Raw genomic sequence first — 19,491 nt, 5'->3', positions numbered from 1 at the left:
TTCAGAGTTGATCCCCCATCTTCTGTCCCTGAAGACGGGGATCAACTGAGAAACGTCGTTGGAATAAAGGACTTTTACTTGTGCTAAAGATCAGCCTGCTGAGTGCCGTCTTTGTTGCATTTCTATATATATATTTATATATATAGTACTGTGCAGAAGTTTTTGGCAGGTGTGGAAAAATGCTGCAAAGTAAGAATGCCTTCAAAAATAGAAGTGTTAATAGTTTATTTTTATTAATTAACAAAATGCAAAGTGAATGAACAGAAGAGAAATCTAAATCAAATCAATATTTGGTGTGACCACCCTTTGCCTTCAAAACAGCATCAATTCTTCAATTCTTCTAGGTACACTTGCACACAGTTTTTGAAGGAACTCGGCAGGGAGGTTGTTCCAAACATCTTGGAGAACTAACCACAGATCTTCTGTGGATGTAGGCTTGCTCAAATTTTTCTGTCTCTTCATATAATCCCAGACAGACTCGATGATGTTGAGATCAGGGCTCTGTGGGGGGCATATCATCACTTCCAGGACACCTTGTTCTTATTTATGCTGAAGATAGTTCTTAATGACATAGGTTGTATGTTTGGGGTCGTTGTCCTGTTGCAAAATAAATTTGGAACCAATCAGACGCCTCCGTGCTGGTATTGCATGATGGATAAATTCCTGCCTGTTTTTCTCAGCATTCAGGTCACATTAATCCTGACCAAATCCCCAACTCCATTTGTTGAAATGTAGCCCCAAACTTGCACGGAACCTCCACCATGCTTCACTGTTGCCTGCAGATTCAAAGAGCCGTCTTCCCCAACATTTATATACAGTCAGGTGCATAAATATTGGGACATTGACAGAATTTTCAATTTTGGCCTCTATTCACCACCACAATGGCTTTGAAATGAAACAAACAAGATGTGCTTTAACTGCAGACTTTCACATTTAATTTGAGGGTAATTACATCCAAAGCAGGTAAACGGTGTAGGAATTACAACGGTTTCTATATGTGCCTCCCACTTTTTAACACTACATCCACTTTTTAACACTACATCCACCTCTGAATCAAACCCTCAAACTTATCTTTCAAGCATAATTAGAGCACATGTTCTTAATGCTCTAACCAATCATGTCATATCACATCTGAAAACAAATGAGTCTAATCCTGTTTCATGTCAACTAAATGAAAAATATGTAAACTGTGAGAATTCCAATGTATTTGTGTTTATGTAACAAACACCATAAATTAATATTACTGTGCAAAATTGTAGGTAGCCACATGTTTTGCTTGTGTATGTTCACTCATAGAGGTCATTAGCAAAGAGATTACAACTTTAAAAGATTACAACTGTCAAGAATGTATATCACCATTCTAATTAACCAACTGAGTTGTTTACTGGAATAATTAGATTTTAAGAGAGCCTGATATTTATAAAATCATTTTATTCCTAAAAAAGGCAGTGAGCATTATATTGAATAGATATATAGATACATAACAAATATAAATAATAATTGTGTAAGAACAAAAGATGTAGGATATAAAATATACCATACTAGCACAGGTCTTGTTCAAACTTAGAGAATGGCCTGAGTCAGAGCCTCGTGAAATACCCATGTTCATGGATTTCAGCAATTTTTTGCTACTGTGTATGTGCATAAATCCCTAATAGCTCCTACTGCACATGTGTTACACAGAGGCACTGCTGTGATCGTGACGCATTGTTATGAGAAAAGTGCTGAGTGTGCCTAGGCGGTGACTGGGAGGTTGCTAAACACATGCACCTAGAGGGTCCATCTTATGGGTGTGTTATGGAAGTGTCATCACTGAAGTGTTTGCATATAGGCGCTCAATCGTTCACTCTGGAGGCCAAACGCAGATGGGAAATCTGCACCTGCCATAGGGCTGGTGAAAGTTTCTATAGCGCGACTGATGGTGACATCTTAAGATGCACCAGACGGTATTACAGCATCTACAGATGCTGACAGTGGGCATCTCAGTCCTTGCACATTCATATGCACAGATGTACAGTACACCAGGGAAGTGCTTTGTAGCAGCATTTGCATAAATTTGCAGATGGGTGACTGAATCAGGCCCAATATGTTGTGTTAAATCAGAACAATTGCATGGTTTGCTCCAAGTAACCAACAATGCAAACTCCTCAAAATATTTATAATTCATTTGTATGTTATTTCAAGTAAGACTCTGAGGAATCATAGTACACTCTTTTAAACATGACTTAGTGAAAAGAAGGAAAAGGTTACACTGGAAACTTGATCCTGGGAAAGAGAGATAAGTAAAGGAACAACACTGTTTGGATGACATTTAAGCTTTACACCGTTCTACTGCCAAGAAAATTGCCAAGACAAGCCAAAATAAAAAACGTTGCTCTGTTCTATGTTTCCATAGACTAATTTACCAGATTCCTCAGTGTTTGTATAGTAAATACAGTACACAGGTTCAGCCTAGTATTCATTGTGTTTTTTTATAATTGAATAAACAACATCATATTATCCAATGTATAATGATATATCAATAATATAAGTAACTTTTGAGATTCCCAAATTAAACTGAAGTGCATTCATTTTTAAACCCATGAAGTAAACTTTGTTGAATATCTGTCTTCCACAGAGCTTATGTCACAGTTTTTTCATTTCATTCAGTTTATTAATTTACAAAGAAAAGCAATAATAATGATCGCTCCAAGAGATGCTAATATAACATTCAAGTGACTTAAATGTTACAACAAAAAACCCTTCTTTACTCAAGTATAATAATGAGCATATAAATACTTTTAAAACAGCAGAGCTAGCACTAAAAATAAACCACTCCTGTCCCTCATTTGTTAAGATTTTTACAACTACATAAACCTACTTATACTTTCACTGATCACAATATATTAATCTCTCTATCGTCAGAGGTCAGTAGAGAGTAGACACATAAATGTACCAAATAAAAATACATGTATCCAATCCTAAGCACTACCCTTCTTACAATATCTCCTTATTGTGATAATATGACACAACATCCACTTGTGAAAGGTGACAAGTATAAATGTAATAACATTCAAGAACTATGATAAAATTATTAGGTATTCAGTAACTTCAGTATTTTAAAGACAGCAAATGGTTTTATAATGATGTCAATATATAAAACATAATGATTGGCTGAATGTATTTATATAAAACAATAGTCAGATGGCAGCTTTACCAGATCCCAGAAGTAATGTCGGCCATACAGGGGACGATTGATCACATGATTTGGGCAGTTTCTACAGGTTGGACAGACCAATCATTTGAAAATAGTTGTATTTTGAGTCTTCTATGATCCCGATGCGCGTCCCCGCTGTTGTCTAGTTGGATCGCAGATCAGATGGTTTTGCAGAGAAATCTCAACTGATCGTGTAGGAATTGACACACATTATGTGATGTGATTGATCAAATCGTATGGTCTTATGTGAAATAGTTGCATTTTAAATACAAATCGTCCTTTATCTGAAGGGAAGAATTTTCAAGGGAAATCGTAAAACTGATCTGACCAACTTTTGAATCTCACCGTGGATGGCCACCTTAAGTGTGAAGGTAAAAACGGTGTGAAGATCGATCCGGAATCCTCCTCCACCTTCCTGACACGTTCCTCTGTCCTGGCTGCAGTTATCTAGTGCCTCCTCTCCTACCAACGCGTTTCGGGACCACCTGTCCCTTTATAAAGCAGCCATCTGACTATTGTTTTATATAAAGACATTCAGCCAATCATTATGTTTTATATATTGACATCATTATAACACCATTTGCTGTTTTTAAAATACTGAAGTTACTGAATACCTAATAATTGTATCATAGTTCTTGAATGTTATTACATTTATACTTGTCACCTTTCACAAGTGGATGTTGTGTCATATTGTCACAATAAGGAGATATTGTAAGAAGGGTAGTGCTTAGGATTGGATACATGTATTTTTATCTATTTGCTTTAGGTGTGGGTACACCTTTTTTCTAATCTTGTGCTGCTCTCCCTGATCAGGCTTGCAGCGATTCCAGGTCACCCTCATATATATATTTTACATAAATGTACCAGACTTTGGACCTCATTCAGAGTCGGTCGTTGCGGCCGCTCGGTCGTACGCCACCGATGTTCGCTAAACTGTGCATGCGTAAAATTCACAATGCGTGTGCGCAAACTAGCTATTACGATGAGAAATTGCTCTCTCCTTGAACACAGCCAGGTCGTTAGTTTGAGTGACAGGATGAGGCGTTTGTGGGTGGTAAAAGAGGAAGGTGCTTGTGAATGGGGGAGTGGAGATCCGAACGCAGGCATGCCTGACTATGCAAACAGCATTTTATGGGAGTGCATAATTAAGTAGTGTCATGGCACATGTGACATGGGAGGTTTTTACACTGACTAGATCGCACTGCTTAAGAGAGGGTATGGTCAGCCTTAAGCTCCACGAGCAGCTCCGATGGTTCCCGATGGTCTCGATTAATCCTTATATGCCCGGAGATGACGTGTAATGCGAACAAGAATGGGGCATATTTTTAGTCTTACGGCCGCATCCTCCCCTCGCTCGTCCAGCTAACGATCCCATCTTAACGACGCAACTTGCAAGCTCTTCATTTGCATATCCAGCCCCTTTTACCTTACGACAGTGTGGCCGCAACGACCGACTCTGAATGAGGTCCTTAGTCCCCCGCAACTAATTACCTGCAAAAATCCCCGCGGCACATGGAAAGGCTATTCAATTAAATAGCCTTTTTCCCGTGCTGAAAAATTGGGCTTCAGGTGCGGAAACCCACTGGTTTTGCTTAAACTGCAGAATCAATGGGTTTTTTCCCTGTGCATGAACCTGATTTTGTGGGTTTTCTGCGGACTTTACCTTGCACCTCCATGAGCTGCGAGGTTTAGTCCAAATGTGGGGACTCATGCGCAGGGTAATTCCCGCTAATTGTATTGCTCCGGCGTGGGAATTAGCTGCAGGGTAAACCCTGCGGCTAATGACTCTTTGCTCTAGATGATCTGAATGGGCTATTAGACAATAATTTTACCACAACTTTGCATATCTTCCTTTATTTCAGTCTTTTTAAAAAGGTTTAATGTAGACTTCTTTGTTTAGGGGTTACCAGTAATACTGACCTTATAGCATAAAAAGTCTAATTGTGCATGTCTAGATTGCATTTTATGTGTTATTAGCACCAACCATCTGCTTTGCATCTCCTTCTATATCGGTATTTATGTACATGTTTCTCAATAAATGGAGAATTCTAAGTTATTAAAAAAAATCAAACATTATTTTCTTATTTCTGATTTACAAGAGAAACTTTCCATAAGGAAAATACACTGTAATTCACAAACAAATTCTGAATATGTAAAATTTTGCCTTACAGTTGTATGTCTAATATTAAAGCTTATGTAATAACTAAACTACTTCATAAATGTTTGATTTCATGTATATAATAATCATGTACACTTAACATTGTAAATTATTTTCACTACAGCACTAATAAACATAAATGAAATGGTAATTAAACTTCTTCAACTATTCAGCACGGAAGCCATTTCTTTATAAAACCATTGTTCATTGAATACAAACATTTAATTAAACTAGTTTTATAGATATTGTACAGTACATAAATTAGCCAACATTTCAAAATTTCACATCTCTTACCTCTGCAAAATGGGGATGGAAAGTCCCATGAAGCACCATTCCCTGGACTTACAATACATGTCAAAGTGGAATGCCCCTCAAGAATATAGCCAGCAACACAGTTGTATCGAATTTTATCTCCAATATTGAATCTTGTTCCATGCAGAACCCCTTTAGGTATTTCTCCAGGATTTCCACAGGTATGACTCGGCAACACTAGAGAAAGAGAGAATGATTAAACACAGAAGTATTGGCATAAAGTACTAGAATAACACAAGATTGGTTGTTAATAAAAAACAACAATTTTCTTTCATAATAGCATTTATGGTACATTTTATAGGCATTATCAAGGCTCTAATGAGTTCATAAAATTCTTTGCAATCTACTATGTTTGATTTGTCATTTGGCTACAGTATGTGGAGGAAATTTCCTTTTAAAGCTCTAATAAAATGTTGTACATTGAAGAGTCTCATTACCACTTGTTCCAGTATCTGACCTCTAAATTCACTATCTGAGAACTGACAGAATTGAAATGATCAAGTTCTCTTGACAGTGTTAGGAGAGGTTGTGAAGGGACCACCAAGAGTTAGTTTAATAGTAGCACACAAATTTTATCTATTATATGAGCAACCTAGACAGCTGAAATCACAGCCTAATGAGAACTCCACCCTGGAGAACTGTAGTTAAGTGTAAACCTTTACAAAGTGTTTCAGTATCTAACAACATAACTTCTACGTTTATAAAGAAAAACAGCTTTCCATGAACCTTTACATCCTAAAGGTTATTGGTAGATATATATATATATATATATATATATATATATATATATATATATATATATATGGTTAAACTTTTGAAAAAATATATTTTTTTAGAAAGAGGAATCTTGCAAATATACATATGTATTTCACTTCATTTGGGATTTATAATAGTTATGTTGTTTGAGAAAATTAATAAATGTTTTTATTAAATTTTTTACCCTTTTAATAAAGATGGTTACAGAAAGTAGCAGAATCATGAAAATATACGGTATACTTTTATTTAAATCATATTCATACCCTTATCATAATAAATATGCAATTAGAGCAATTTAATTTTATAATTAATTATTTTGTTCTGTTGCATGGAAACAAAGAAAGTCCCCAGACAAACAACCATTTTAGTTGCTAAAAATGTAGATCATTCTTTACCCTAGAATAGCCCTAGTTTAGTCTTGTTCTATAATTATATATGTGGTTTCACAGACACATAACACTATTGTCATATATTGTATATCCCTGAGAAACTGAACAGTGCCAGACAGTAACACAGGGAATGTCTCTAGAGAAGTGGCTGAGACTACTTTTTTTTTCATCTGTACTTTTAAGGAACATGACTTACAAATGGATATCCATTCCTGACAACATTATCTAGTGTAATCAAACAAGAGTGATTATCAGCAAAGTCGTTAACTGTAGGTGGCAGTGGGAAAGCAGCAGTCCCCATAGCCAAGAACTTAGGTGCTGATTCTCAATTGGATGCAGCCGTCATTGCTACTTTTCATGCAGCAGCACCTGCGACTTTATGCTAATGCCACTACAAAGCCCTTTCCTGCTGTATATCTGTGTGTCCAAATGTGCAAGGACTGTGGGCTCAATTCAGACCTGCTCGCTCAATGCGTACGCTCGCTCGATGTGTATGCAAATTCGGATAAGTGGCAGCAAGGCATGCGATGGCACGGCAAGGCATAAGCACACCCACTATGTCTTGGCATGTGATCGGCCTGTGTATGCAGACGCCCACCAGCCTGTCTTAAGACGCCCACTTGCGCATGTCATCTCCAGGAAGTATATGCAACCATCGGTACCATCGGAAGCAAACGCAGCGCTTGTGGTTGACAATATCCTACCGCAAGCATTGCAAGCACTTCAGTGTAAAATCCAGCCAGGTGACGTGTACTATGATGCTGCGTCTGAATTATGCACACCTCTGCAATGGCGTTGAGACGCTCAGACACGCCTGCATTCTCACCTACACTCCCATGTTTTCAAAGACCAACCCCTGTCACCACCCACAAATGGCTTCTCCTGTCACTCACTTATCTGGGCAGTCTATGCGCAGCTAATGAATGTTTCCCGATCACTCCAACTGGTTTGCACACTTGCCCTGCGATGCGTATGCATGCGCACATTGCGAAACATCGCTAGCTACGAGCAAACGATTCCTAGCAAGCGGGTCTGAATCAGGCCCTGTGTGCAAGGACTGAGACACTTTAAGTCAGCATCCATAGGCGCACCATCATAAGCACCAATGAAACTTGCACCGGCCCTATGACAGATGCAGTTTCTCCTTCTGTGTATGGCCTCCTATGTGAAAAGTTGAGCCCATTTGGGACCATCCAATATATTTCAGAGATTGTGCATCCAAATCTGTACTTATCTGGATAAACACCACCAGGTGCATCCCAGACGCATGTGCATACGAAAAGCATTGCTTCACTGCATCCGACATTGCAAGTCTGACTCAGAATCAGGTCATAGAAAAATATCTATGTTAAGCAGTAATTACAGTAGATAAGAAAAAAATAGTAATAATAAAGCACTTCACTAACTCCCATGAATATAGAAGGTGGACATTCTGGTTACAGGTGTGGGTGCTGGGTGGGATGTTGTACAGTACATGATCAGAACTCCACTGCTGTTCCTACTTTCACACAGCTTCAAAGAGTGAGTCTGAGGCCAACATGCTGCGCTGTTCTCCCAGAAAGTCTACAGGGCTGAAATGGGTGCCAATGTATCCCGGTGAGCCCCACTGACTCAGAGCCATGCCCTCTTCCATGGGGAGGCAGAGCAGGAACAAGGGACTGGACTGAGTTACAACTATATAAGCCATGAGCCCCCCCCTTCACCTGAAGATGAGCCGTGCAATCAACAGCTGCTGGAAACAATCTATAATTCATTTAACTACCCCCGACACAAGAAACAAGTTGCACAGGCTCAGTGTAGTGACCAGTGTTTTCACTTGTTCAGATTTCCTGGTCTCTACCAGTTTTTTTCAGGAAAAATTCCATGGAAAATCATTTTCCCAAAATGATGTGGTAATTACGTAACAGGAGAGCTAACAAAATTTCTTGAAAAAGTACAAAACTGAAGAGGTAATTCTATCTGACCAAGAAAAAAAACATTGTGCCATAACATTGCCAGATTTCCCTGTAAACAATCTGCTGCAAACCAGAAAAAAAAACTAGGGGAAAAAAATTCAAAAGCCAAAACATTACTGCAAATCAGGAAAACAGTACAGAAAACCCAAGTGTGGAAACACTAGTTATCACACTTACTGCACACTTTTCAGTGAGTAAAAGGGGGTGGGCTACACATGAGGCAAGGAGGTTGTCAGTAGACTTCTCAGTAACAGCCAACATAGCCCAGATCTGATAGGTGAGTCTGCTTGTCAGTAGTGTGATCTATGCATCATACTTGCCTACTTTTGAAAAAGCATTTCAGGAAGATTGTGAAAGCACCACCTATGAGCGTGGCAGTAAAGTGGGCGTGTACTGCTACATCTGAGAGACATGCCATAAAATTGACTTACATCAAAATGTAAATGAGCCCCAAAGCAGTTAGTAAGATCTCTTTGTTGATGAAAACACACTCATACTTTTCAGGGCTTGCTCATGTATTGCATTTGGGTTTCCATATAAGTGTCTAAGAGAAACGTTATATAAAAATGCATGCAGCCATAGGGATCACTGGGCCTGATTCAGCAAGGAACGCAGTTGATTAGATGCACGCAATTGGCCAATTGTTGCGTTCTGCGCATGCATCACAGTGAGCGTGGGCATGCCATTGCAGTGTGCAAACTAGCCACTTCGATTGGGACTGGGATTGCAGAGACTACACAGACCCATGGCAGAGTGATTGACAGGAAGTGCCGTTTGTGGAGGGTGACGGGGGTGGTCGGGCGAACACAGGCATGCCTGTGCATTGGGACAGCGTTGCAGAGGCGTGCATACATTGTTCACAGCAAAACCATATGCAGCCTGAGGCCTTATAGCGTGCGCTGAAGTAAGCAATTCCTGAGTGAGGTCTGACCTGCCTTAACTGTGCGTATGGGTCCGATAGGGATGTAGTTATGAGACCGACGGCCACGATGCTGCCGGTCTCAATCCCGACGCTGAAAGTCCGACACTGGACTTAAGATAGGCTTTGAAATACCGACACCAATCTTAATCCCGAAGCCGGAACATAGATGGATGGCTGCCCGAACGAGGTAAATCCGGGGTGCCGCGAGGGGAGGATTAGGTTTAGATAGCATAGCGGGGTTAGCATTAGGTTTTGGGGTGGAAGATTAGGGTTGAGCACCCCTACGGGGGAGGGTTAGGGTTAGGCACCACTGGGGGGGTTAGAGTTAAGCACTAACAGGGAGGATTAGGGTTAGGCTACAAGAAGGGAGGATTAGGGTTAGGGGGAGAGGTGCAATCAGGGAGATTGCTGGACTCTTTGGGTAGTCAGGGGGATTGCTTCTATGTCATGGAGTCTCCCTGACAATCAGGGAGAGTTGGTAAGTATGCTATTCATGTGTCATCAGTGTGATAACCGTCTGTAATAACAGAGTTGTCAGCAATGTGTACAGTGATTTATAGTGCTGTATGGATGGGGGAAGCTTGAATCAGACTGAACAGTGGGTAAGAGGGATATAACTGTTTTTACCACTACAAAGTAGAGATGTGCACCAGGCCATTTTTGCTGGTTTTGGTTCTAATTTGTCGTCCAGTTTTGGTTTTGGGTCACATACAGTACTGGTTGCATATATTGCGCAGGTCGAATACAGTGCGAGATACAGTGTAGGCTGGATACAGTGCGGGCCGGATACAGCACGGGTCAGATACAGCACGGGTCAGATACAGCACGGGTCAGATACAGTACGGGTCAGATACAGCACGGGTCAGATACAGCACGGGTCAGATACAGCACGGGTCAGATACAGCACGGGTCAGATACAGCACGGGTCAGATACAGCACGGGTCAGATACAGCACGGGTCAGATACAGCACGGGTCAGATACAGCACGGGTCAGATACAGCACGGGTCAGATACAGCACGGGTCAGATACAGCACGGGTCAGATACAGCACGGGTCAGATACAGCACGGGTCAGATACAGCACGCGTCAGATACTGCACGGGTCAGATACTGCACGGGTCAGATACAGTGCGGGTTACAGGGCAGGTCAAATACAATGCGGGGTGGGTACAATTAAGGTTAGATACACCAATGGTGCACTTACTGTGACAGAGGGCATCAATGCTGTCATTAGTGCGAGGGTGTCGGCCATGTGAGGATGATGGTGGTGTCGATGGTGTCCTCAGTGTGGGAGTGCTGGCGTTGTCGGCAGTTCGGGGGTGCTGGTGGTGTCAGCAGTTCAGGGTAGCGGCAGGGGGCCTTCAGTGTGGGTGTGGCAGCAGTGTCGGCAGTGCAGGAGTGCCTGCAGTATTCTGAGTACGGAATTGCCAGCAGTGCAAGGGTGCCAGCAGTGTCCTTAGTGAGGGGTTGCTAGCGGTGTCTGCAGTTTAGTGGTGCCAGCAGTGTCGGTAGTGCGGGATTGGTGACGGTGTGTTCAGTGTGGGAGTGCTGGCAGTGTCTTCAGTGGGGGAGTGTGGGGGTGCCAGCAGTGTCGACAGTGCAGGAGTGCCGGCAGTGTTCTGAGGGCCTGATTCAGAGCCGGACGCTATTTGCGCTCGCTCGTTCAGAAAAAGGGGCCGGCTATTTAAATTGAGCGCTCTCTCTTTGAGGTCTGTTGACGCCTCTATGTCTGAGCGAGCGAACGCAACATGCGCTCGCTATTTTGAAAAGGCGCCCCCTGGCCGCTCGCATCATACTTCATCTCCGCTATTTATTAGATTAATCGAGTACATCGAAAGGCGTCTGAACTGCTCGCAGTGCTTGTGGTTGGATTTTCCTACCGCAATCATGCGAACAGTTCAGGCTAAGAGACAACCAAGTGACGTGGTCGATGACGCTGCTTTGTTAATTATGCACACCCTTAAAACTCCCGTTTTGACCGTTTGGCACGCCTGCGTTCGGATCTCCACTCCCCGTTTTCAAGCACCTTCCCCTGTTACCACCCACAAATGCCTCATCCTGTCACTCAAATTAGCAGGCACTCGCAATTTTGCGAACACACGTTTTCCGACAGCACTGACTGGTTGGCGCATGTGCATTACGACCCATACGCATGTGCAGATGTGCGAACATCGATTGGAGCAAACGAGCGGCCGCTTACGAGCGGCTCTGAACCAGGCCCTGAGTGTGGAAGTGCTGGCAGTGTCGGCTGTGCAGGGGTGTCGGCAGTGTCCTCAGTGCGGGATTGCTAATGGTGTCGGAAGTGCTGGGGTACGGCGGTGTCGGCACAGTGGGGGTGTGCCAGCACTGCAGGTGGTGGTGTCCTCAGTGCGGTGGGAGCTGCCATCTTGCATCTTTTTGCCCCATTGAAGTCTAAGGGGAAGTGCTGAGTGGCTGAGAGCCATGACAGATGGCTCTCTCAGTCAATCAGAGGTCAGCCCATTGATTTCAATGGGACTTGTGAAACTGGCACCAGAGCCAAATCCGTGGGATCCGATAGCAGGATCTCAAGGTTTTGGCTTGGTAGGGATCCGAGGCAGACAGGGAGATGTGAGCAGTGGCTTGTATCACCTTGGGTCTCAGAAGTTTGGGCGTGTTCGGATTTCAAGGAATCCGAACCGCTAATTTCTACTAACAAGTGGAGAAAGATAATCACATACTTTTTAAATCACAGTGCTTTTTGTGTGCTGTTTGGAGCTGGGGAGCCTCTGAGATTTACTTCAATCAAATGACTAATTTATAATTGTGATTTGTAACAATTTATATCACTATCTTTACTTCAAGATAACTAGATATATAAGAAGCAGGAGAACTAAGGGCAAGGAGCCTAAACAATTGAAATAGATGCACACTTTATAATCACAGAAAACTTAAATTCCAGCATATCACTGTGCAACTGTTTTGAATAATATTTCAATACTGAGTGTATAGCTCCATTCCAATACATTGCTGAACCATTCCTCCCAAAATTTGAAAATGAAAATGGGTGTGTCCTCGCAACAAGACACCATTTCTCCCCAAGCTGCTGGATTGCCCCCAATGCACTCTAGGCACTGCAAGACTGCGATGTGACAGCGGGATACTGCACAAGTGAGATTATCCCCACAAAATCGGACTGGTTTGGGGAATGACTGAACCATTGTCTGCATCTATATAAGATTGCTGATTCTATAGGATTATTGCTGATTTGTCATTTCAATAATAATAACCCTTAATTAATATAAATGCACATGGAAGTAAAATACAGTAGACATCTCTAGTGGTGCCTTTGCCCCAGGGCATCACTGATGACCATCACTGGTGGTCCGCCTGCAATACAATCACAAAAACATACACTGACCAGCATGCGCTGATACCTAGAATAAATCAACTTTAAGTTTTGAATCTCATTCCAGGCGTCCAGCAGCTGAGCAGAACGAGCACAGAATAACAAGAAGGACAGACTTGGCCCACTATGTGGTGTAGCAAATGCCCTAAGGATAGCCCTCTCATATCTCTGCTCTGTATTTAGGCTGCAGTAAGGTGCATGTTAACATTCATGTAATGTGGCTGGGGTTGTGTAGGCTTTTAATTTAAAGAATGAAGGTTAGAAAAAATTTATTGATTAGAGCAGTTTATTTGATGGTTTGGGGCTAAAACTGACTGTGGTGGTGATTGTATGTACATTTCTGAATCAGACACAGAGTCACTACATGTTATTGCATGCATACGTCTCCCGGCCTCAGAAGATATAAACCAAGGTTTCCCAAACTGTGACCTGCATCCCAAGGGATATGTAAGACCACCAGTTAAATTAAATATAACAGTTTAGTATTTAGGTATTGAATGAAACATTTTCAAAAGAAATTAGAAGTCTTTTTTATACAGTTAAATTTATAATAGAGTTGTTCCCACGAGTGTTGAAACAGAATCCTTTAAAAAGAGAAAACCTTATACTTTGTCCTTGATTTTAACAAAACATTTAAAGTATATTCTCAAAGCCTACTGCAGCATACTGTAAATACTTAATGAGTGCTGCCATAGTACCCCATGATACTCCCTGGCTAAGGCTGGGACCTTAATGAATACAGACAGTAACACACTGAAGGGTTCCCGGTTATAGTACCACCTGTCATAGCCAAGTGGTGGTAGTAACTTCTGCTGTTCCTCCCCCTACACACTGGCCACTACAAGAGCAGGCTTTCAGTGTTGGTGCTGGTATCAATTACTTTTTTCTATATTCAACATTAAAATGCCAGTAACCATCATCAAATTAAATGACTAGCACCTCTACCACATGATGACATGCTTAGGCAGGTGCATTTATCATAATGTGCTAAGTGACATGTATAAAGGGATACGTTGATATTGGATACTGGTTACCGGCTTTAGCTCAGACTAATACATGCCGTTTAAGTGTTTCATTTGAAATGTTGTTATCAAAATATATACAGCACCTACTTGCTGCTGATGTTTGCATTGCTGAATATTGCAGGATCGCTCATACTGTATATGGGCATGGATTGCACCAATATTTATTTGTTAAAAGCCTGTGCAAACTAAACAAATGTTGCAAGTGATGTATCCCATCAAATTCTTCACGTTCTGGTTTTGAAATAGATTGAACAAATCTTATCAAAATAAATAGTCCAAAACCTTTCCACACATCATCAAACAAGTGAAAAAGAAATGCATTGTGGGCCTGATTCTGTGTCGCACAGAACGTGACCACAACTATGTCTTAAGCTAATATCAAAGGCAATTCCTTTAATATTTGAGATGCCCACTTGCAGCGCCTTGTATCTGTGAAAATCCATGTACGTGCATCTTTAGACACCACCGGCACTATGGGAGGTGCAGTTTCAATGTTACCTCCAAGGTACACCCACTAAAATAAACATACCTTGCGGCAAAATCTGTTCTGCATCCCTGTGCGGTAACAATCGGGATGCATACGCACACTCTAACACATGCACAGTACTTTGGTCAACTACTGTAAGTAAATATTGGCATTGTGGGCCTGATTCAGGCTTGTACATAACCTGATGGTTTTGTGTGCTTGTGATGAATTGCTTCGGCGTCCACAGCGAGTTAGAATGTTAGTTATCGGAGTCTGGTTCAGACCCTGATAACTAACATCATGAATAGATAGTGGGACTGATAGTGTAAGGGTTGTATATGCCCACATTGCCCTTGTCACACACACACACACAGTGCTTGTCACAACTCCTCCCCTTCTCAGTATAAGCCCTTGATCATTTTCAGACTAAATCACGTATGTCCCTTATGCTGCCCATCCATTTAACGATGAGGGGGACGATGGCACGATTACGATGCCGTCATCTCCCACGGGGTGAACTGCATACACTGAACATTCAGACGTTCAGTGTATGCAGATCAATCAGCGGTCGTCAGGTTGAACATCATTTTCGGGCAATGATTGATGGAAAAAGGACCAGCACATGCATCACTGGTCATTTTTAACCTTTTGCTGCCCGAATTGCGGGTGATTACCAAGTGATGGAGCGATAACGACCGTCGTTATCGCTCCATCGCTAGGTTTAATCGCCTAGTGGATGGGCAGCTTTAATCCAGCTCTGGAATCAGGTCTTGTATGTGGATGTATCTTGTTCTCAAAATACTGAAGAAGTAACTATTACTTTGTGTACAATGCAGACTGCCACCTTACATGGTTATGAAAGCTTATGGATAAAGGGCCTGAATCTGAGATGAACTCAATGACGATTACGTACGCATATCGAGCGATTGTTTGCAATCGTGCATGTATATAAGCTGCACTGCATGTACGGAGCGATCACACCGCAATCACGCACACACAAAGGAATCCATCACAAAGCGAATGACAGGCTGCCAGCATTTATAGGTGGTAATGGGGAGTAGTCAGAAAAATGTAGATGTGTCAGACTGTCTGAATGTGGTTACATGGGCGTACATAAATTAACCCTTGTGAGTTCCTATGCAGCTCTGTGTGTCAGGGGTGCTGCCAAGGCTGCGGCAGGTCAGACCTGCCGCAAAGGAAAGATGGCCGATCGATTAACTTTCCCCTCCATTAATATGCTGCAATAAAAGCTTGTTTTCATTGCTCAGATTTTCAGTATTCCTTGTCTCTGCACTGATGTCCTCTCTTTTATAAATATAAATACTCCTAGCCCAACCTGTTACTACAGCATTGTAGAAACTGTTCCAAAAAATAAAATACAAGATTTCAAATGAAGGCAAAAGAGTAGTCCAAACAAGTCAGAGAGATAATGATATTGAACATTGCTCTGATCTCTGTACAATCTATTGATCAAAACTAAATAACTGCAATTCCACAACTACATTGTGTACATCATACCGCTCCCCTAACTTAGTTGATATACAGGCAAAAAAACACTTATCAGATAAACCAAACCGATATATATATATATATATATATATATATAGACCAGGAGGTGCGGTACTCACGGACCCATATGAGGAAACACGAAGGTGAGCCAGATGATAACGTTTCAGTTCTTTATGTAACTGTCTTTATGAAGACAGTTACATAAAGAACTGAAACGTTTATGTGTCTTTATGAAGACAGTTACATAAAGAACTGAAACGTTATCATCTGGCTCACCTTCGTGTTTCCTCATATGGGTCCGTGAGTGCCGCACCTCCTGGTCTGTATTTTGCTATATTGTGGGGGCACCCGGCAAAGCTGCTTATATTTTTGATGAGTGCCGGTCCTGTGTTGTTTATATATATATATATATATATATATATATATTTATTAAGTTACAAGCATCTACTTCTTTTTTATATTTGGTATCATCAGTAAAGAGCTAACAAGGGTTGAAGGGTTGATTACATACACCATGAGTCTTCAGGCTTATGCCTCCCTGCTGTGGGTTCCTTCTTGCATGTGTGGCACATAGAGGAGGCTTCCTCATAGATATGCAGTACCCTCTTTTTAGTAAGAATCACTGGGGGTCAGGCTGGTACATCTGATAACAGTTAGAGCCAATGACCAGTAATGACAGTTGGGAGGAGTCATCTCAGAGCTGTGAGCTGGCAGGGAGCTCCTACACTCTCCCAGTGATAGAGAAAGCCGTGGTGGCTGCAACGATGCCCATCCAAAGCAGAGGGAATGAGGAACTGTTGTTGGAAAGAGGTAAAAGCCTGCAGTGCCTCAATTAAAGGGGGAAGTCCCTACCCAGGAGAAATCAAGAGCAACCTGTTAAAAGGGGAAGAGTCTCGATGTGTGAGAAACCCTCAAATAAAAGTCAGTGGCTATTGCAGAGCCAGAGTTAGAGAGGGATGACCCCTGTTGTATGTACCTTTAAAAAAAATACAAAAAGCCACATAGTGTAAATCCTATGTTTCTGAACTCCAGTCCTCGGGTACTCCTAACAGTGCATGTTTTACAGGTCTCCACAGTATCACAATTAAAATAATTAGCTCCACCTGTCGATCTTTTCAAAATGCATGATCCAGGGAACATGTAAAAAGGATATTGGTTTGGGGCTTTTTTTTAATTTATAAAACATTTTTAAAAACAACAACAAACATGTATTTTTTTTTTATTTAAAATCCAAATTCCAAAACCGCAGGAAAATCAGAACCGCGACTCAGATCTGTCTGGATTCACAAAATATGGGTGGATCCGAATTTCTGTAGAACCGAACCGCACATCTCTAACCAAAACAAATCTACCCTGCAACTCCCTGTGCAGTGAGAGAGGGTTAGAGTTATATACAGTATAAAAGGATAGATGGCAGCAGGCATGTAATCATGTGTTACTATGGGGCCTATGTATCAAATTCGTGAGAGATAAAATTGAGAGAAAAAAGTATTAACCAATTAGCTCCTAACTGTAATTTTTGAAACACAGCCTATAAAATATAAAGTTAGAATCTGATTGGTTGGTGATTTATATCTCACAATTGTCTCTCTCATCAAGCTTTGATACATAGGGCCTCATTCAGAGGCGGTCGGAGGATGCAAGCGGTCGCTCAGAAACAGGGCGGCCGCTTGCATCCTGACCGCCCGCCTCTGTTTCGGTCGTTAGGCTGTGGGTTTACATCCACAGCTCTAACGACCGCTAGGGTGATGGTCGCAATGGTCATTGACCATCACGACCATCGGGGCTTATGACGATACCCTAGGGTAGGGTCTCACTTGTCGTAAGCCCCGGAGAGCTTCTGGCTCTGTCAGAGCCGAAAGCTCTCCACTGACATCACTAGTGATGTCAGTGGGGCCTCCCCCAAACGGAAGACATTCCCATGGGAACGCCTCCGTTTGGGCTGCCACCCCCCAGGCCCGCCTTCCAAATGGGGCGAGCTGTCAATCAACATCGACAGCTCGCCCCCTTTGGAAAGAGACCCGCTACGACCGGCACTGTCGGTCGTAGCGGGTCTCACGCATGCGCACGAAGGAGCCGGCTCCCTCGTGTGCATGCGCACTTGACAAACATCGAGGCGGCCGTGCGGTCGTAGACCGTATGGCCGCCTCTGAATGAAGGCCATAGGCCCCTATATGTAGATTCATGTCCGGTGGGTATTTTGCGACCCCCTTCAGGCGATCCTATAATATATTATGCCAATCCTATGAAGATATCTTACAACTAAGCAGGATGCACTGACACTTTTGTTATCCTGTGTTTATCTATTTGCTAGAAAGGCATAAATATGTGTGACAGAAGTACAATCAGTCATTATTATTATTATTATTATCATTTATTTATATGGAGCGACAAGTGTTCCGCAGCACCTTACAATGCATACACAAAAAGTTGACCAGTGACTTAAGTACAATACAATTCAAGACAAGGACATGGATAATATACATTGCTACATTAGCGACCATAACACCCACATAAGCAGTAGCAGAGCATAAGTGTTAGGTGCTCTAGTGGGGAGTAAGAAGTAGATGAAAGTAAAGTAGGAAGAAGCACAAGAGGGTAGAGCGCCCACTTCTTAAGAGCGTACATTCTAAAAAGGAGAGGCAGACAAACAGGTGTGACACAGATGGTGCAGACGGGGAGGAAGGAATTTTAGAGGGTTAAACACTGACACAGAACCAGGCTTGTGGTCTGGGTTAAATTCAATCAGTAATAAATACAGAAAAATCCAGACAAATGAAGAAAACCATTAGTAAAACTGATACTTGCAAATATGCAGCTGTCCTCAGAGTTACACCCGACGCATCCTGAAATATGGATTCTCAATGTAACACAAAGTTGATACTATAATGCCAGTCACTCAGGTGAGTTTGAATCCTCCATTGTCTTGCAGAAAAAGCTTTGCTTCCTTGCAGAGTTCGTGATTTTTTTTCCCTTTGAATAAGTTACCAGCTTCACGGCAAAGCACATAAAGGTTTTCCACGGCAACAACTTATCTGCGAGCTATAGGAAGCTTCAAAGTCACCCAGGTGACTCATTATTGTATCAACATTGTTCAACATAGAGAATCCTTATTTCAGGATACATGGTTTGCAACTCTGAGAACATGTGAATATTTGCAAGTATTCATTTTGCTAATGCTCTTCTACATTTGTATGGATTTTCCTGTGTTTTATAAGAAGTGCACTGATTGAATTTACTTATGATGGGGACAGTATTTGTTAACTAACTGTTTGTGGTGTTCCGTACAGATTATAAAGCTTTTTTTATATTTCAAGATCTTACACTTTTTATTTGTATATGCTGGCATCAAAAATTTTCATCGCTCATTTTTGTTGCTAATCTAGTATTAAAGAAATTCTATTACAGATATATCCTCATACACTTAAACTGGCCAC

General features: G+C 41.8%; 1 protein-coding gene across 1 annotated transcript in view; it reads right to left on the bottom strand.

The window, feature by feature from the left end:
• CSMD1 (CUB and Sushi multiple domains 1) overlaps positions 1–19,491 on the bottom strand; it is a 1,974,400-nt gene that overhangs the window by 1,027,002 nt on the left and 927,907 nt on the right. Inside the window, exon 4 of the mRNA XM_088479751.1 lies at positions 5,649–5,843. Coding sequence (XP_088335877.1) covers positions 5,649–5,843 — 195 coding nt within the window. The remainder of the gene's footprint in view (positions 1–5,648; positions 5,844–19,491) is intronic.

The sequence above is a fragment of the Taudactylus pleione genome, unplaced genomic scaffold (genome assembly GCF_031769625.1).
Source record: "Taudactylus pleione unplaced genomic scaffold, aTauple2 ptg000244l, whole genome shotgun sequence".
Classification (NCBI taxonomy): Eukaryota; Metazoa; Chordata; class Amphibia; order Anura; family Myobatrachidae; genus Taudactylus; species Taudactylus pleione.
The sequence above is the reverse complement of the archived record's forward strand: the minus strand, read 5'-3'. Positions and strand labels throughout refer to the sequence as shown.